This window comes from Rhinoraja longicauda, chromosome 14 (assembly GCF_053455715.1).
Source record: "Rhinoraja longicauda isolate Sanriku21f chromosome 14, sRhiLon1.1, whole genome shotgun sequence".
In the NCBI taxonomy this organism is placed as follows: domain Eukaryota; kingdom Metazoa; phylum Chordata; class Chondrichthyes; order Rajiformes; family Arhynchobatidae; genus Rhinoraja; species Rhinoraja longicauda.
Window position 1 is genome coordinate 48,699,937 of NC_135966.1, and position 21,492 is coordinate 48,721,428.

The 21,492-nt window shown below is 42.8% G+C and overlaps 2 protein-coding genes across 4 annotated transcripts in view; one reads left to right on the forward strand and one right to left on the reverse strand.

The window, feature by feature from the left end:
• The window catches only part of LOC144600250 (dedicator of cytokinesis protein 2-like), a 706,150-nt gene that overhangs the window by 311,606 nt on the left and 373,052 nt on the right, over positions 1-21,492 (forward strand). The gene's annotated exons all lie outside the window — the stretch shown is intronic.
• Positions 1-21,492, reverse strand: part of LOC144600251 (protein INSYN2B-like) — a 99,634-nt gene that overhangs the window by 10,935 nt on the left and 67,207 nt on the right. Inside the window, exon 4 of one of the 3 annotated variants that reach the window (XM_078411811.1) lies at positions 535-5,346. The exons of 1 other annotated variant lie outside the window; for it this stretch is intronic. In XM_078411811.1, coding sequence (XP_078267937.1) covers positions 5,160-5,346 — 187 coding nt within the window. In that variant the 3' untranslated portion in view covers positions 535-5,159. Of the gene's footprint in view, positions 1-534; positions 5,347-21,492 lie in introns of those variants that run through there. One more of the 3 variants, XM_078411814.1, reaches the window with a different exon arrangement.

Sequence of the window (21,492 nt, forward strand, 5' to 3'; positions counted from 1 at the left end):
ATGTTTTTCCCATATCCCTCTAAACTTTGCTCCCCATGTACGCATCCAAATGGCTTTTAAATGTTATTGTACCTGCTTCAACCACATCATCTGGCAACTCATTCCATATATGCACCACCATGTGTGTGAAGGAGTTACCCCTCAGGTCCTAGTTAAATCTTTCTCCTCCCATCTTTTACCCATGCCCTCTAGTTTTTGATTCCACATCCATGAGAAAAAGAATGGTTGCATTCATCTTATCTATGGCCCTTATCATTATATATATATATATATATATATATATATATATATATATATATATATATATATATATATATATATATATATATATATATATATATACATACATACATACACACACACATACATATATATATATACACATATACATACACACACACACACACACACACACACACACACACATATATGGGTGACGTTTCGGATCGAGACCCTTCTTCAGACTGATCAGTCTGTCTGTCAGACTTCAGTCTGAAGAAGGGTCTCGACCCGAAACGTCACCCATTCCTTTTCTCCTGAGATGCTGCCTGACTTGCTGAGTTACTCCAGCATTTTGTGATATAAATATATATATGTATATATGATGATAAGGGCCATAGATAAGATGAATATATATATACATATATATATATATCACACCTCAGTTTCCTGCACAAGAACTGCCAGCCTGCACAACCCCCTCTATAACTCACCCCTTGAGTCCTGGCAACATTCTTGTACATAGATGATACTTTTCCTCTGGACAATCTTGCTATTGAGGGAGCTGCTTTCAGGCAATTCTTGCTATTGAGGTCGTGCACCGTAGGTTTACTAGGTTAATTCCCGGAATGGCGGGACTGTCATATGTTGAAAGATTGGAGCGACTAGGCTTGTATACACTGGAATTTAGAAGGATGAGAGGAGATCTTATCGAAACGTATAAGATTATTAAGGGATTGGACACGTTAGAGGCAGGAAACATGTTCCCAATGTTGGGGGAGTCCAGAACCAGGGGCCACAGTTTAAGAATAAGGGACAGGCCATTTAGAACGGAGATGAGGAAAAACTTCTTCAGTCAGAGTTGTAAATCTGTGGAATTCTCTGCCTCAGAAGGCAGTGGAGGCCAATTCTCTGGATGCTTTCAAGCGAGAACTAGATAGAGCTCTTAAGGATAGCGGAGTCAGGGGGTTTGGGAAGAAGGCAGGAACGGGGTACTGATTGAGATTGATCAGCCATGATCGCATTGAATGGTGGTGTGGGCTCGAAGGGCCGAATGGCCTCCTCCTGCACCTATTGTAAATAGGTTCACCATTGTCTTGTACAACTGCAACACAGCATCCCAACTGTACTCGTTACCTGACTGATGAAGGCCAGTATGCCAAAAGCCTTCTTCACCACCCTTGTCTACCTGCAACACTGCTTTCAGGCAACTATGTACTTATACTCCTCGATCCCTCTGTTTCACAACATACTCCCCGGCCCAACCGTTCACTCCGGAAGTCCTATCCTGGTTTGACTTCTCAAAATGTCACACCTCACATTTATCTGAATTGGACACCATTTCCATTCCTCGGGCCACTTACCAAAGTAAGTGATCAAAATCTCCCTGTAATTTTTGATTTCCTTCTTCACTATCTACGATAGTTTCGTTTTTATTTTTATTTTTAGAGCTACAGCAAGGAAACGGGCCCCTTCGGCCCACTGAGTCCGCACCGACCAGCGATCCCCGCACATTAGCACTATCCTACACATACTCGGGACAATTTACAATTTTACCAAGCCAATTAACCCACAAACCTGTACGTCTTTGGAGTGTGGGAGGAAACCGGAACTCCGGGGGAAAATCCACGCAGGGAGACCATACAAACTCTGTATGGACAAACACCAGTGGTCAGGATCGAACCCGGGTCTCTGCCGCTGTAAGGCAGCAACTCCACCGCTTCGCCACTATGCCACCCTGATGTCATATCATATCATATATATACAGCCGGAAACAGGCCTTTTCGGCCCACCAAGTCCGTGCCGCCCAGCGATCCCCGTACATTAACACTATCCTACACCCACTAGGGACAATTTTTACATTTACCCAGCCAATTAACCTACATACCTGTACGTCTTTGGAGTGTGGGAGGAAACCGAAGATCTCGGAGAAAACCCACGCAGGTCACGGGGAGAACGTACAAACTCCTTACAGTGCAGCACCCGTAGTCAGGATCGAACCTGAGTCTCCGGCGCTGCATTCGCTGTAAAGCAGCAACTCTACCGCTGCGCTATCCGATGCTATACCGATGCTATCCATTTTAGTGTAATCTGCAATCACTGTCTCTTATGCTGCTTATATTGGTGTCATCTACATGAATAATCTTATCCATAATAACTCGTCTCCTATTCTCTTTCTCTGATGCTAATACTGCGTGCACATCTCTTGTTACTGCTTATGTAAACTAGAGAAATAATTCACCGCTTGCTTTCTTAAATCCTTTCCAAATTCTGAGCAGTTCTATCCTCTCCTGTTGGAACACAGCATTTGTTTTCCAAGTAACCAGCGATCGCAATGCAATGAATCATGGCTGCCCTTGTTACACGGTTAGCCCTTCCATAGTTTGGTATTTATAAGGGCAATAAATATTAACTTTGACAGAGACACCTCCATGTTGAAAATGAATTTTCAAATAAATGTAGAGACAGTGTTCCAGAGAGACAGTTGACTCCATGACTCCACATGCAGCACAGTGGTGCAGTGACAGAGTTACTGCCTTGTAGCACCAGAGACCTGGGCTCGATCCTGACTATGGGTACTTGTCTGTACAGAGTTTGTACGTTCTCCCCGTGACCTGCGTGGGTTTTCTCTGAGATCTCCGCTTTCCTCCCACACTCCAAAGATGGACAGTTTGTAGGTTAGTTGGCTTGGTATGAAATATAAAATTGTCCCTAGTGTGTGTAGGGTAGTGATTCCCAAGTGCGTGGATCGCTGGGCGGTGCGGGCTCGGAGGGCCGAAGGGCCTGTTTCCCCCTGTATCTCTCAACTGAACTAAACTCCAGTATTGTGACTCCAATCTGAAAATGTCTCAACAAAATGAGTGTTTTATACAAATTCATCTTCTGTTCCATGCCTTCAAAAGCAATGGCCTCATGTTTAAACCCTTAACCTGCCAGTGAGGGGACAGTGTGTGGTAAAAGCAGATAAGTCCATTTTGTTACGTGGGAGGAACTGAGTGTGGGTACGTAATGTGTGACATTTAGATTTTTTAGCATTGCCTAGGTCTGTATCAGAAGATAAAATCACGTTGAACATTTCTAAAATAGCTTGTTTATGCAGCAACTGTTATAATGTTTGGCAGAATCTGTGTTTCTGTGGTAACCGGCATTGCGGTTCTCAAACCAGTGTCTCTGTCGAGCGTCCTGCTTTGCCCACACTCTCTGAAAGAAGCCTCTTGCTTCAACCATGCTCGTAGATCTGAGCTGCTGAAGGGTCTCGTGTCTTCAATCCACCCCTTTTGTCTGCTCTCGATTCCTCTAACAAGGCATTGTTTTGCACTCGAGCCTATCCCTTTTGTTTGCAAGCACCCCAGGACATTTTTGCGGCATTCTTTGCAGTTTTCTAAACCTACAGGTTGGCCGTGGTTGTTACAAGATCACCCACTACCCTGTAAATGCCGGTTGAGAATGTTGGGGCAATCAACAAATAATGGGCTCATAACAATATCTCACTTTGTGCTCTTGCTCTCTCACTTGCTCTCTCACTTTGTCAGTGCTGATGCAGCCATTCACCTGATTACCTGGGTCATTATCATCATATCATATCATATCATATCATATATATACAGCCGGAAACAGGCCTTTTCGGCCCACCAAGTCCGTGCCGCCCAGTGATCCCCGTACATTAACACTATCCTACACCCACTAGGAACAATTTTTACATTTACCCAGCCAATTAACCTACATACCTGTACGTCTTTGGAGTGTGGGAGGAAACCGAAGATCTCGGAGAAAACCCACGCAGGTCACGGGGAGAACGTACAAACTCCTTACAGTGCAGCACCCGTAGTCAGGATCGAACCTCAGTCTCCGGTGCTGCATTCGCTGTAAAGCAGCAACTCTACCGCTGCGCTACCGTGCCGCCCTAATTATGAGACAGATATGTCCCTGCACTGACTATTTTTAGGCTCTTATCTAAAAGCCCACTATGGCCACTCCTTGGGATTCATGACAGCTTTGCGAACGTTTATGTCTTTATCAAATGATGCATCTCATATAGCAAATGCAACTGATGAAATGAGGCCCTTTCCACTGCAGGAAGTGGTTGTGGTGAAGAGTAAAAATATACTTAAAGAGATTACCATGGAGGAGAACGGATAGAATGTAGTTGAGGCGAGGTGAAAGAAAGCTTATGTGGAACACAAATATAGTGCTTGGCTCTAGCGGGCCATATGGTTTGTTTCTGTGCAGAACATGCAGGACAAAAGGACCCCTGCCAGAAAGAGGGTTTGGGTTTTGGGTGGATTTGAGTCATGACATTTGTGACCAAGGAGCTCAGCTTTCAACTCACTATCTAGCACAAGCCGATCTTCTTATAAATGTACAAAAGAGGCACTGCTTGGACACCAACAGTGGGACAGAACTGTAATGCTGCATCTGACATTATAAAGCAGAAAGATCGTGACCATTAAAAACACCAGAATGTGCATGCTTCCTCCTTTGTCAATAATGAATGAGGCTGCAATCATTATTATTGGGCTGAATTGATTTTACTTGCTAACTCGGAAGCTTAAATGCTCCATTGCATCCATTTATTGCTGCGTTCTCCTCTGTTCATTAATCAAAAATAAACTCATTATCAGTCAGAGTGCTGCATTAACTGGACGTAGTTCTAAAATGATCCATCAGCCTGAGTTCATCAGATGACATTGGGTCGCCTACACTGTGCAGCTCCACAGAGCCGCAGCAGTAGAAGGGGGTCTCAGTGCAAATTGTCTTACCTCTATAGTTTGCCCCTGTGCAAATACCTGGGGGAGCTGAGCTACTTGCCCTGACTAATCCAACTGGCTGCAGCTCCCTTGAAATGCAGAAAATGTCCCATCAACAGCCCTTGATCTCCCAGGAATCACACGGGAAAGAGAAAGCACTATTTTTGTGGCAGTTATTTTGACAGCCGATGCTCACAGACACCAAAAACATGTTTTCTTCGGCTTGCGTGCCTTGTTCTTCAGCTCCTGTTTCTGGCTAGTCTGGTTGTCAGCGCTCCCTCTGGATAGATGCTGATGCTGTGAACCTTCATCCTCGGCTTCCAGGTCACGGAGCACATGGTGGAATCTGCCCTCCTGCTGTCTAAAGTCATATTCTACACTGGGGGAAAAAATACAGATAGATCAAATAGAACTGCCGCCAAATAAAAATATATTAGTAGCATAGAGAGGACGACCAGCATATATATCACATACATTGTCAATTACATTGACTTCCCTTTTATTGTTAACCTGAGAGAGACGTTGGAACCTGAGCCCAAATCCTTCTTCAGGCAATGTAATGAAAGCTTCTTTGCTACGTTAAGGGCTTGATCAGTTTTCAGGGGTAAATGTCAACAATTCTCCATTGATCGGTAATCTTCCCCAGGGTCATGTGAAGAAGGCATGTTGGAAAATAAAAAGTCGCTGCACTTTTGTTACAAGATTATTCTTTTCAATTGGGGCTATACAGAGGGAGAGGTGTGAATGTTGTCAGTTAATGAATACCTGAAGATTCCTTCCTTCCATTGTCTTTCTTTGCCAGGACATAATCATTTGGTTGCATTGTGTTAATAATATTACTAATAATGTTCTATATTGCACTACATTCTTTGTGTGGGAACGATTTGGGAAACCATTCCCTTCTTCCTCTCAGCTCAATTCTTTGGGATGTCCAAAATTCCACCCAAGGTAGACACAAAATGCTGGAGTAACTCAGCGGGTCAGGCAGCATCTCCTGGAGAGAAGGAATGTGTGACGTTTCACGTCGAGACCCTTCTTCAGACTCAGGGCAGGAGGAATCACAGAGGGGGAGCAGTGAGAGAGCATGTTGCTAAACTCTCGTCGAAGAGAGGAGGAGAACTTCTTCAAAGTAGACATACCTTGAGGAGGATTCGCAGTGGAGCGGCAAGATGTGTAGGAAAACGTCACCCATTCCTTCTCCCGATATGTTGCCTGACCCGCTGAGTTACTCCAGCATTTTGTGTCTACATTTGATTTAAACCAGTATCTGCAGTTTTTTTCCTACAAAATTCCACCCATTTCTTCATTGATGGTGCATGTACTGGGAACATCCTTGGATAGTTCCTAGCCATCAGTCTATTAAACACTACAGCCTCCATTAAGCCCTGAACTACATAGACTATTGGTGTTATTATTGTACTATCATTGTTTGTTTGTGTACGTATGTGTGCGTGTGCATGTGCATATATATATATGTATATTTATATATTCACAAAATGCTGGAGTAACTCAGCAGGTCGGGCAGCATCTCAGGAGAGAAGGAATGGGTGACGTTTCGGGTCGAGACCCTTCTTCAGACTGATGTCAGGGGGGGACAAAGGAAGGATATAGGTGGAGACAGGAAGACAGTGGGAGATCCGGGAAGGGGGAGGGGAAGAGAGGGACAGAGGAACTATTTAAAGTTGAAATATATTTATATATATACTTATTATATATATATATTATATATATTTATATACACATATATGTGTGTGTGTGTGTGTGTGTGTGTCTGTGTATGTATATGTGTATATATACACACTGAATCTTTTTCTCGTTCATTGTATTGTTTACAGTGCACTATGTTTACATATTCTGTTGTGCTGCTGCAAGTAAGAGTTTCTTTGTTCTATCTGGGACACACGACAATCAATCACTCTTGACTCTATTTCACGTGAGTACATAGAAACATAGAAACATAGAAACATAGAAAATAGGTGCAGGAGTAGGCCATTCGGCCCTTCGATCATGCACCGCCATTCAATATGATCATGGCTGATCATCCAACTCAGTATCCCGTACCTGCCTTATCTCCATACCCCCTGATCCCTTTAGCCACAAGGGTCACATCTAACTCCCTCTTAAATATAGCCAATGAACTGGCCTCAACTACCTTCTGTGGCAGAGAATTCCACAGATTCACCACTCTCTGTGTGAAAAAAAACGTTCTCATCTCGGTCCTAAAAGACTTCCCCCCTTATCCTTAAACTGTGACCCCTTGTTCAGGACTTCCCCAACATCGGGAACAATCTTCCTGCATCTAGCCTGTCCAACCCCTTAAGAATTTTGTAAGTTTCTATAAGATCCAATTACGAAAGCAATGAGTTTTCTATTGCAACCCCTGTAACATAGTGCAGGAAGTGCAGGAATAATGCTGAACAGTATTCTGTCCATTGGCACTGGGAACATATCCAGGTGAAAATCACGAGGAAGTTGGCTTCTCTAAGTATCATTTTCAATATGGTCACCATCGCCCTGCAAATGGAGAAGCTGTTCATTTATTGTCCAATGCAATAAATTCCTTTTAGAATTCTTTTTACATTTTTCATTACATACAAAGAAAGGCTAAATGCTGATCTCGAGATGAAATAAACCGTTACTCACTATTAACTTCAGTCTGAAGAAGGGTCTTGACCCGAAACGTCACCCATTCCTTCTCCCCTGAGATGCTGCCTGACCTGCTGAGTTACTCCAGCATTTTGTGAAATAAATACCTTCGATTTGTACCAGCATCTGCAGTTATTTTCTTACATTAACTTTCAGCAGTTTATTAAATATCTTGCTTCACCTATTGAGAATATTTTAATTGCTACTGCGATCAGTTGAGCATTAGTGCACTGTAAAAAACAGGTTGTGTTTGCCCCCAAATAGCAGAAGCCTGCAGCTTCAGCCAAACTAACTTTAAGGAATCACATTTGAGATCAGTTTAAGGTTAGTCTCTCTTGAATTGACATAATGATATGTAAATGTCTGCAGCAGGTTAAGGCCATATTATTGAAACACCAACTTATTTGATTCAGAAAATAATATTAAAGTATAAGTGACAATAGCGTGAAGCCAAATCCCAATTATTTTCCACCAGAAACCAATTGAAGTCCACCTGAAAAGAAACCATTAAATGTACACCAAGTAGGCATGGATGAGGAACAGCCATGGCTCATTTCATCTCGTTTATCTAGATCACCATTGAAGATTCATTGCATGATATTGGTCAGTAAGAGGCCTTTCAGGCCAATGTCCATGTGCTGATGCTCAGGCTAGCTCATTTCCCATCCTCTTCTTTTTTATCCCTCATAATCCTTAAAATTGCTCTTTCACCAGTATCTGTTCGACGTGTTATTGAATTTACCATCACCACCTTTACAGAAATCCCCTTTCAAATGATAACAGTTGACTGTCTACAACTATTTTCCTCATCTGCACAACAAATGGAATCCTTTCTGGAATGGAATTATTACTACGGCTCAAATCAATGACACTTGGTATGTGTTTCCAGCTGATTGGCAAAGCAATGAGTCTTGATGTGTAGGAAGAGACTGCAGGTGCTGGTTCAAACCGAAGATAGACACAAAATGCTGGAGTAACTCAGCGGGACAGGCAACATCTCTGGAGAGAAGGATTGGGTGATGTTTCAGGTCAAAACCCTTCTTCAGACTGAAGACTGAAGTCTGAAGAAGGGTCTCGACCCGAAACGTCACCCATTCCTTCTCTCCAGAGATGCTGCCTGACCCGCTGAGTTACTCCAGCATTTTGTGTCTCTGATGATTGTTGATATCTGTTTTACACTTGGCCTTTTAGTAACATACTAGACCAAGTGAACACGTTGTGCCCAAAGCCTCTCGTCCCCCCTCCCCACTCCCCCTCCACTTCCCCCCTCCCCCCTCCTGTCCCCCCCCTCCACCCCTTCCCTCCACACCCCCCTCCCCCTCCCTCCACCTCCACCTCCCCCTCCCTCCACCCCCTCCCCTCTCCCTCCCCTCCTTCCCCGCCCTCTCCCTCCCCCACCCCTTCCCCTCCCTCTCCCCCCCACTCCATCCCCCTCAACCCCCTTTATCCTCCCTCCCCCCCTCCCTCCCTCCCCTCCCTTTCTCCCTCCCTCCCCCCTCCCTCCCTAGGAGATAGATTTAAACGTTAAAATGTGAATAACTTAAAAAATATTACACTGATTTCAATGACATTTCTTCCATTAGCACCAAAGGGCTGATGGTGAGTAAGGTGGGCCTAAAATTGTTGCACTATGGTGTACCGTTTTAGCTGTAGTTCAGGAACAAACAAACGAGTTTTAGTAAATAGATGGGCTCTCAAACAACTATATGTGTGCATATGGTTGCAATTTTCCTGTGTTTGTGTTCCTATTCTATTGTGCATCGAATATTAACAATTTTTACTAATGTTGCCTTTTCTTAAACTTTGACTTTACGATATTAGAAATAATCTCTCCTGTTTGTGCTTCTTGAGTTTGACTTCATTTGCTCTTTATATTATCCTGAGCATTTCAATCTGTTTGCATTTCAAGCTCTATATTAACAGACAAACAGCACATAAAATGTATCTTAATAACAAAGTAATTTAGTTTCTGTTTTTAAAATTTTATTCAGTGATTTCTATATTTCTATTAAGCTCCCAACGGCACTACTTTAGTAGAATCATTCACTTTTAATGAAGGAGTTAACAAACAGTTTGTATAATTGCCAACATAATATACAACCAACACATTAATCAATGAAATTAAATAGTGCACAGGGGGAACTTAACTACAGAATATCTTTCATTGTTATTATTGTTCATTGTGGTTTCACATTAGTTCGCTAATAAAGCATAATATGTTTCTGAGCTTGGTGAATCTTACAGCTCCAGCAGATTTCAGAAAAGAATATTTGACATTTCCTCATGTTAACCAGAAGTAGCTATGCCATGGATCCAAAATATTCTGCATACGTTTATTGATCTGAATCATTAGTCTCCATCAGATGGTATTTGTTGAAATTTAAATGAAGTTCAAAATTCCCATTAAGCCTCGTCATTCATATGTCACTGTATTGATTATGGGCAGTCTCAGCTTAAACTGACTTTACATATCTTTGCACAAGGTTAAACTGGGTTAAATATCTAGTTTCTGATGTTTGGATCCAAACCTGGCCTATTCTTTGGAAGGCTAATGCTCAAGTCCTCCCTCTGGGAAACATGTTCTCAACATGCAAACCCAGGTAATTATCAGACATGAGAGGCTATTTGTATTTTTTAAGCTTCTGGTCGGCCTTTGGCTCCCTGTTGCATGTAACAGAGTCTACATAAATTATTCGAATAGGGATTTATTGCATTGAGCTTAAAATAAACTGAAGACTTCTGTGTTTTCAGAATTTACCATGGCAACCATATTTAAAACAACACATTATGAGACCGACCTTTTGAGGCACCCAGATGAAGGAAACTATACTAATGTAAAAAAGATATTTAAAATGCTGGGGTAACTCAGCGGGACAGGCCACATCTCTGGATAGAAGGAATGGGTGGCGTTTTGAGTCGAGACCCTCCTTATGACGTAGTCTTCAATGTAAAAATCCATACTGCAGGATATTGGGAAATGAGTGAGGATTGAGATTAATTGCACAGCTTTTACCAATGGCCTGCAAATGCATTGCAGTCCAAATTGCTTTAATCTGTGCTGTAAGATTCTCGAAATAATTTTAAAGTCCATTAACTGTTTTAGAGGAGGCACCATTGAGGATTTTGGAACAATAGCTTGAGAAAAATATTTTCCTACGTAATCAGCAAAGCAATATTGATTGAATATTTAAATGTTAGAAAAAAATGGTAAGATAAATATTGATCTTTATCTCCAAGGGGTTTGGAATGTACAAAAATGGAAATTAAGTAAAGTTTTATCTGTAAACATCACCTATTCCTTTTCTCCAGAGATGCTGCCTGACCCGTTGAGTTACTCCAGCATGTTATGTGTAGCTTGAGTATCTTCGATGTAATCCAACACATTTGCACATTTATGTGTATGTGACAAATAAACTTGACTATTGACTATTGACATCTGCAATTCCTTCCTACGCAAAGTTTTACATTATATAGTTAAATGAAGGTAAGCTTCAGTCAAACCTAGAGTTAACATCATAGAGCTGGCACAGTGGGCGACACCAAGGGCAGCCCGGTGGTGCAGCGGTAGAGGTGCTGCCTTACAGTACCAGAGACCCGGGTTCGATCCTGACTACGGACACTGTCTGTACAGAGTTTGTACACTCTTCCTGTGTTTGCGTGAGTTTCCTCCGGGAGCATCGGTTTCTTCCCACACTCCAAAGACAGACAGGTTTGAAGATTAATTGGCTCCGGTAAAAATTGTACATAGCCCATCTTGTGCAAGATAGTGTGGTGTATAGGGATCGCTGGTCAGCGCGACTCAGTGGGCCGAAAGGCCTGTTTCCATGCTGTATCTCCAAACAAAACAAAAAAAATCTAATCTGCTCTAAAACAGGCCATTCAACCCAACTTGTTCAGTTCTGCATTAAGTTCTGTGTATTGGATGTATTCATGATGGAGGAGTTACCCAAATGAAACTGGGCCAGGAAGATTCAATTATAAATTGTGCAGATTTGCTTTGTGATGTCATTGTGCTTCGAAAATTAAAGTTCATCTGATCAGAGTTCTTCGGGTGATGAAAGGATTTGAGAGGATATGTTGTCAGTGGTGAGATCAGGAAGGATTCAGGAGATCAGAAAGCTCTGGGTTAAGCCATATCTGTGCTTACAAACGGCAGACGTGAGGCGGTCCTTCAAAAAGGTCAACGACCGCAAAGCTCCAGGGCCCGATGGTATTCAAGATTCAAGATTCAAGATTCAAGATATCTTTATTTGTCATCCAAAAAAACAAGTTTTTTGGACGAAATTCAGTCACCCACAGTCCAATAACACAAGCAATAAAACAAGCAAATTACACAACCCCAACCAACACACAAAAAAAAGAAACATCCATCACAGTGAGTCTCCTCCAGTCCCCTCCTCACTGTGATGGAAGGCCAGAATGTCTTTTCCCTTCCCCTGCCATCTTCTCCCGCGGTCAGGCTGGTGTCGTTGCCACGTTCCAGGCCGCGCCGGACGGTGAAAGGTCCGCAGCGGGCCGACCCAAGCCCCGCGATCCGGGGCGGGCGAACACGCTGTCGCTGCTGCTGCCGCTGAACGTCGGGGCGCCCGACACTGAAGCCCCCGCCGAGCAGAGAAAAATCCCGCGGCCTATTTCAGGGCGGGCCCTCAGAGCATGTGCTGATCAACTGGCAGAGGTGTTCACCAACATCTTCAACCTCTCTCTGAGTCAGTCTGTGGTTCCCACCTCCTTCAAAGCACCCATCATCGTTCCTGTTCCAAAGAAACCAGTAACCTCCTGTTTAAATGACTACCGTCCTGTCGCACTGACATCAGTCATCATTTGGAGTCAATTATAAAAGACGAAATTGCGGAGCATTTGGATAGTAGTAACAGGATTGTTCCGGGTCAGCATGGATTTACGAAGGGGAAATCATGCTTGACTAATCTTCTGGAATTCTTTGAGGATGTAACTAGGAAAATTGACAGGGGAGAGCCGGTGGATGTGGTGTACCTTGACTTTCAGAAAGCCTTTGACAAGGTTCCACATAGGAGATTAGTGGGCAAAATTAGAGCACATGGTATTAGGGGTAGGGTACTGACATGGATAGAAAATGGGTTGACAGACAGAAAGCAAAGAGTGGGGATAAATGAACACAGCTACCAGCCTTGGAGGGCATCTACAACACACGATGCCTCAGAAAAGCCACCAGCATCCTCACACCCCTGCAACAGTCTGTTCGAACTCCTTCCATCGGGCAGACAATACAAGACCTTCTACGCCCGCACCTCCAGACTCAGGAACAGCTTCATCCTAAGGGCCATAGCTGCTATGAACCGGTCCTGCTGAGCCGGATGGTCACATCGCACAGTGATCTGGCACAGATCTACTTGCACTTTATTCTGTTTTAAAACTGTTACAATTTGTTTCATTGGGTTGTTTAAATTAATACTGACTAGCTAATTAAATTATTGCATCATATGGGAGGCGCATTCCCAATCTCGTTGTACCCTTGTGCAATGACCCTTGTGGCTAAAGGGATCAGGGGGTATGGAGAGATGGCAGGTACGGGATACTGAGTTGGATGATCAGCCATGATCACATTGAATAGCGGTGCAGGCTCGAAGGGCCGAATGGCCTACTCTTGCACCTATTTTCTGTGTTTCTATGACAATAAAGATATATTGTATTGTATTGTATTGCATATCAACCTTAATTCTGCTTACAAACAAATATTCAAACAGTTCATACTCTTTCTTTATCAGGGAGATCGAAAATATGGTGGCAATTAATTTTGGTCAGTGTCTTCAACTAGCTACTAATGTGTGGGAATAAAACGATCACACAACGTTTAATACCACTGCAACTTTCCAGTTTTCAAACTGATAAACTCTCGTTTGAATATGATTAACTCTCTGAATGAATTAAGCATGAAATCAGTACTAAGACAACTTTACTAACCTGGCTATCTTTACGAAGCTCAATCCTAGTATCATAAGAATTTGTGTCTTACGTTTAATCTTTCCACCAACCTCCGAATGAATTGTAATAAGATTTTGAATGATTACCAAAAGGGGGTTATCCTGACAATGAATTCTTCGGGATAAACTTATCGATCGTCAACTTTTGACGCAAGGCATTTGAGATTTCTTGGACCAGTTAGTTGAGAGGTGAACATGTTCACATATTCCATGGCTTGGATCAAACTCGTGAGCAATTGCGGAGAGAGGTTGGAGAGGATCGGACTATTGCCATTCATGGCCCTTCTTCGCATCAGTTAATCAATAACCTCTGGCTCCACAGCAAATTTCCTAACATTTGGGTGATGTTCAACTCAGTGGCTCAAGATTGCTATTCAGAAATGAGCACATTGAACAATTGCTTTATCTGGAAACCTCAAAATATCCACTCTACTAACTCATCCTGGATTTTTAGTCATTTCGTTACTTCAGACTTCAAATACCTTATGTTGACTTGTATTTCCCATATTTTAATAATCAGTCGTTTTTTTCAATTAGATGAATTTTGTGAGATTTGTTTGCATTGTTTAATGGACTTGGACGAGACGGTGAAAGCCTAATAATCCAGCACCCTTTGAGCTTTGTAGATTTTCTCAACTATTGGATGGTATTCTTATTAATAACCAAATACACTTTTTATTCACATCTTTTTACACGTCACATGTAGTAGCATAGATTTTACATTCTGAGCAGGAAATATACAAAGCTCCAGATTCCAGCTATTCCATGTTCCTGATTCCACCCCCTGGCTCCAGTTACCCGCGGTCTGACCTCCAATCCTGACTGCACTCAGGCCCATTGGCCCAGGCTGGATGGAGAGCCCACTTGTGCACATACCGATTAACGGATGGGAAAAATGCCAAACCATCTTGATTTCTGAAAAATTAAGATGGCAACTTATCAGAATTTTACAAACCAACCTCCCTTCCATTGACTCAAGGCCAGCAGCGTCATCAAGGATGAGTCCCACCCCGGCCACTCCCTCTTCTCCCCTCTCCCATCAGGCAAAAGGTACAGAAATGTAAAAACGCACAGCTCCAGATTCAGGGACAGTTTCCTCCCAGCTGTAATCAGGCAACTGAATCATCCTACCACAACCAGAGAGCAGTGCTGAACTACTATCTGTATAAGAAGATAACTGCAGATGCTGGTACAAATCGAAGGTATTTATTCACAAAATGCTGGAGTAACTCAGCAAGTCAGGCAGCATCTCGGGAGAGAAGGAATGGGTAATGTTTCGGGTCGAGCCCCTTCTTCAGACTGAACTACTATCTACCTCTTTGACCCTCGGACTATTCTTGATCAGACTTTACCTTGCACTAAACGTTATTCCCTTAAATGGCTCAATTGTCATCATGTCTTGTCTTTCTGCTGACTGGATAACACACAACAAAAGCTTTTCACTGTACCTCGGTACACGTGACAATAAACTAAACTGAATTGAATTGAATTTGTTCAGCCTTCGATACTAGTTCCTAACATCATCCACATGTTGCCTCTCCAACATAGTTTGAGGTCTTTTCTAGTTCTGACATCAGACTGAATTTTAGCTTTCACCACATTGTTGGTGTCCTGGCAGAGAAGGCTCTTGCTCATCATTGATTGCAACTATAAGTCCATGGACAGAAATTTGGGGAGGTTTTATTAAAATATATTGAAATGTTCTCTTTATATATTACAGTGGGTTAGGGGTGAGCCAAATTGTTCGGCACCCGACTAATTTGATTAGAAGGTCAAACGTAACAATATTCCAAGTTCTGAACCCCTTGATATTATTCTCCACTTTGACTAAATTAGCAACTTAACTTTCAACTCCAAGAATCCTCACTTTCATTTAAAATAGCGTTGTCAGATGTTATATATAGAGTCTCCATCAACAGCCATCTTTATCACATCTTGCATTTTTACTCACAAAACAACTGAGTTGATAAGTTATGATGCCGAAAGTGGTAATTTAATAGCTTCCTTTCCAAATGCATCTGCTGCTAGTAACTGTGAGGGCAGCTTTTTTTTTCTTTTCTGATTTCTTCAATATTTTACCCCCATTTATTGAAAATTCAATATTAAATTCCAAGTTTGGCTTCTCGGTTTTTGAGGTGCAAATGATTTATACCGACATTCAATCAGAGTTTGGGTTCGTGTTTTCTCTCCTCAATAAATATCTCTGGTAACTCAAAAGGCCGCAGATTCTGGTATCTGGAGCAATAGACGACCTGCTGGAGGAATTCAGTGGGACAAGCAGAATCTGTGGCGGGGAAGTGTTGCTGTTTCAAGTTGAGACTCTGCATCCCTAATATCTCAATATTTCAGTCAATCTGTATTCATGAACTGTGTTCACAGTTTTCCCCGTTGATATGCAAAAAAACAACTCGAACAGCTTACCCAAAACACAAAGAGCTGGAGCAACTCAGTTGGTCAGGCAGCATCTATGGAGGTCCACAAAAAAAGGCCATTCAAACTGTTGCCTATCCATGTCCTCCAGAGATACTCCTGACACACTGGGTCACTGAAGTAAGTTGAGTTGTGCTCAAGATTCCTTGTTTCTTGAGCAGCATATCCAATGATTAGCTGCATTTGCCTGTTGCAAACTTGCTGTTTGATTTTGGCAATTAGTAACCTAATTCTATTTAACAGTGACCGGCCTTATCTCGACCAGCACTGGATAGGCCTGATTATGCAGCTGTGGAGGATTTTTCATTGTATTCAGAAGAAACGTTATCAGGAACACTGAAGTGCTGTCCTCGGACTCATTTACATGACAAAAGCATCCATGCCAAGAGCATCAGAACTAATGTTTATTGAGGCTGGAGATTAAATTATGGATGGGTTTCAATTTTCCTTCTGCCTCCGTTCTTTGTCCTTTCCCTTTATCCGTTTAAATCATGATTATGTTCACTGAATGATTGCAAAATCAAGCGTGTAGCTGGATTACAAATTAAACTTGTCAATTATCCAACTCCACCAGGCAGATTTCATGAACTAGAGATTGTTCAAGAAGTCATTAAGAGCTGTCTCTGCTGAAGATTTGTCTAACCTGAAAATTACCAGCTTTGTTTCCATTTTAAAATTGTGTGGAATTGTATTCATCCAAAAAAAGATAATGAACCCATTCCAAATGACTTGCTTGGGGGCAGATTTGTCTTGGAATGACACCCACGATTGTAGGAATTTGGTTGTAAGGCTCATCCCTGCGCATTTAAGTAAACATAATCCCACGATTTCAAGTAAATATTGGAAAGAAAGCAACGAATTCTTCACTGTTAGCCAGATACCTGTAACTGAGAAGTTGCGAGAATCTGTTATAAAAGGTGCAGTAACTGGCACCAAAAAATATCAAGGGGACCGGACAAAATCAAGCAAAACAGAGTGCTGGAGGAACTTAGCAGGTCAGGCAGCATCTGTGGAGGTAATAGAAGTCAATTACCTCTGTGGAGGTAATAGATAGGCAATGTTTTGGGCCAGAACCCTTCTTCGGACTGATTACAGTAGGGAAGAGAATGCTGGTAAAGAGAGGCAGGGGCAAGACAAAGCATGGAAAATGATAGATAGATAAACACAAAATGCTGGAGTAACTCAACGGGACAGGCATCATCTCTGGAGAGAAGGGATGGGTGACATTTCGGGTCGAGACCCTTCTTTTGACTGAAGAAAAGTCTCAAACCGAAACATCACCCATTCCTTCTCTCCAGCATTTTGTGACTATCTTCGCTTTAAACCAGCATCTGCAGTTCCTTCCTACGCACCTGCCAAATGAGAGCTAGATACAGGTAGGGAGGGAGGTTTCCATTGAACTCCTCTCGCAGTTTGTATTTTGCTCAACATTCCAGCATCTGCAGTAACTGCCTTCATTCCCCATTTTCCTCCTCATCTGGACCAAGTCAAAGTGGATTCATGAATGAGAAATCATATTGGCTAGAGTGTTTTGGGAGCAAAATAAATAAATAGATAATAGAGTGCTGTATTTGGACTTGATAAAATGCCCATTAAGAGGTGAGATCCAACATTAAAGCACACAGGATTGAGGGTAATCTCCTGCCTTGAATTGAAAATGGGTTGACAGATATGAAACAGTGTAGGAATGAGCAGATCATTTTGAGATGTTTTCAGTGGTATACCATGATCAACTCGTGTGGCTCCATCTCTTCCGAGTATACATGGACAATTTTGATGTGCAAACTAGATAGAGTCATAGAGCGATACAGTGTGGAAACAGGCCCTTCGGCCCAACTTGCCGACACCAGCCAACAATGTCCCAGCTACACTCGTCCCACTTGCCCACGCTTGGTCCATATTCCTCCAAACCTGTCCTATCCATGTATCTGTCGGTCTCTTAATCGATGGTATAGTCCCAGCCTCAACTACCTCCATACACCCACCACCCTTTGTGTGAAAAAGTTACCCCTTGGATTCCTATTAAATCTTTTCCCCTTCACCTTGAACATATGTCAGCTGTTCTTCGATTCCCCTACTCTGGGCAAGAGACTCTGTGTGTCTACCCGATCTATTCCTCTCATGATTTTGTATACCTCTATAAGATCTCCCCTCATCCTCCTGCGCTCCATGGAATAGAGACCCAGCCTACTCAACCTCTCCTTATAGCTCACACCCTCTAGTCCTGGCAACATCCTCGTAAATCTTTTCTGAACCCTTTCACGCTTGACAATATCTTTCCTATAACATGGTGCCCAGAAGTGAACACAATATTTTAAATGCGGTCTCACCAACATTTTATACAACTGCAACATGACCTCCCAACTTCTATACTCAATACTCTGACTGATGAAGGCCAAAATGCGAAAAGCCTTTTTGACCACCTTATCTCCTTGCGACTCGACCTTCAGGGAACCATGCACCTGAACTCCTAGATCCCTCTGCTCTACAACACTACCCAGAGACCTACCATTTACTGTGTAGGTCCTGCCCTTTTTCGACATTCTAATATGCAACAACTGACACTTCTCTGTATTAAATTCCATCAACCATTCCTCCGCCCACCTGGCCAATCGATCCAAATCCTGCTGCAATCTTTCACAACCTTCGTCACTATCTGCAAAACCACTCACTTTTGTATCATCAGCAAACTTGCTAATCTTGCCCTGGATGTTCTTATCCAATTCTTTGATGTCGATGACAAACAGTAGCGGGCCCAGCACCGAACCCTGAGGCACACCACTACTGCAAGGTAACATTTCTACTGCAAGCATAAATGATGTAAAAAAAACTGGTTATGATTATGAAGTTGAAAAGAGGATGCAAAGATGTTTCAAGGTGATTCAGGCAGATTCACTGAGTGGATAAATACCTGACAGATAAAGCATAGCATGGATCAATATGACATTCATCACCTTTGGTAGGAAAACAGGAGACGAGGAGTATTAGATATATGTCGATAGACTGGAAATGTTGAAGTGCAAAAGGATCTGGTGGACTTTGTATTCCTGAAAGCAAACATGCAGATGTAACAAGCCGTTAAGATGGCAGAAGGTATTTTGGTTTTTATTGAAAGAGCTTTGAGAATGGGAGCATGGAACTCTTAGTATAATTATATAGGAACTCAATGATATCTCGTCCTGAGTAATGTGGCAGTTTTCCTCTCCTTTCTTGTGTGTACTTATCACAGCAAAGGTTCACCACCTGATTCATGGGGTGTCGAGACTACCCAAAGGGGTGAGTTTGGCCTGAATACTGATGGTGTTCTATAGATTGTTTGCTGGAAGAATGTTTCCCTTGGTCAACTAGCCTAGAACTGGGGGTTACATTCTCAGGACTTCGGATGAGAACTTTAGGACTGGAATGAGGAGAAATGGTTCATTTGGAGAGGAGAGAACTTGTAGAATTCTCTGCCACTGAGAAGTTCGTGACACCAGAAGTTCATAGGTCGCAGGATCAGAATTAGGCCATTCGGCCCATTGATTCTACTCTGCCATTCAATCATGGCTGATCTATCTTTCCCTCTCAACCCCGTTCTCCTGCCTTCACCCCATAAACCTTGACATCTGACTAATCAAGAATCTGTCAATCTCCGCCTAAAAATACCCAATGACTTAGCCTCCACAGCCATCTGTGGCAATGACTTCCACCGATTCACCGCCCTCTGACTCAAGAAATACCTTGCTTTTCTAAAGGGCCTTGCTTTTATTCTGAGGCTATGCCCTCTGGTTCTAGACTCTCCCACTAGTGGATACATCCTCTCCAGATCCACTCTGTCAAAGCCTTTCACTATTGGGTAACCTTCAATGAGATCCCCCCTCATCCTTCTAAACTCCAGCGAGTGCAGGCCCAGTGCTCATCATATTTTAACCCACATCCCCAGGAACATTCTCATAAACCTCCTCTGGACCCTCTCCAATGCTAGAACACCCTTCTTCAGATATGGGGCTGAAAGTTGCTCACAATATCCAAATATGGTCTGACCGGTGGCTTATCAAGCCTCAGCTTTACATCCCTGGTTTTATACTCTAGTCCTCTCAAAATAAATGCTAACATTGCATTTGCCTTCCTTACTACCGATTCAACTTGCAAATGAACCTTTTGGGAATCCTGCACCAGCACTCCCAAGTTCCCTTGCATCTCTGATTTCAGAATTATTTCCCCATTTAGAAAATAGTCAATCCCTTTATTCCTACCTCCAAAATGTATGACTCAACACTTTGCTACACTGTATTCTATCTGCCACTTCTCTGCCCACTCTCCCAACCTGTCCAAGTCCTTCTGCAGAGTCCCTGCTTTCTCTCCACTACCTGCCCCTCCACCTATCTTCATATAGAAACATAGAAACTTGGAAAATAGGTGCAGGAGTAAGCCATTCGGCCCTTCGAGCCTGCACCGCCATTCAATATGATCATGGCTGGTCATCCAACTCAGTATCCCGTACCTGCCTTCTCTCCCTACCCCCTGATCCCTTTAGCCACAAGGGCCACATCTAACTCCCTCTTAAATATAGCCAATGAACTGGCCTCAACTACCTTCTGTGGCAGAGAATTCCGCAGATTCACCACTCTCTGTGTGAAAAAAAACTTTCTCATCTCGGTCCTAAAAGACTTCCCCCTTATCCTTAAACTGTGACCCCTTGTTCTGGACTTCCCCAACATCGGGAACAATCTTCCTGCATCTAGCCTGTCCAACCCCCTAATATCATCTGCAAACTTGACCACAAAGCCTTCAATTCCCTCATCCACATCATTAATATGCAACATGAAGAGTCGAGGCCCTTTGTTCCCACTCATTGCCTTCTGCCATCCAGCCGCCCTGCTATCCATGCTAGTATCTTCCCTTGGTGTGGAGGTCAAGTGATTGAATATTGGGACTGATATAGGACTGATTGGCTTGTTTAATCTGATTAAGGGGTTAATTTGGGATAATGGAGGGGAGCCCCTTTCTCGCATGTGGTGGACCACAGTGAAGAGATGGACCCATAAAATAACAACTGGGTTTTCAAATGTCGATACCAATGGGAACTGGGAGAGACTTTCCTGACCAAGTGCCAAGGCTGATATCACGGGTTTTATTTCACTGCAATAATTGAAACATACCCCCAGTGCTTTTAATTCCCCCCACCCCCAGCAATCAGTTAGTTAAATTGACATATTTCTGGACAATGAAGGTATGGCAAGAGGTATGGGAAGAGAATGACAAAATGGGACTGAGAATGGGAATTGGCAATGATCATATTGAATGGTGGCGTAGTCTCACAGGGTTGAATGGCTTCCTTCTCCTTTTGGGGTTAAAAAGCACTGGAGGTATTTTGCAATGAAATAAGACCAGTGCAATTTTTAAGGCAGAGATGGATTCTTGATTAGTATGGGTGTCAGGAGTTATGGGGAGAAGGCAGGAGAATGGGGTCAGGAGGAAAGGATTGATCAGCCATGATTGAGTGGTGA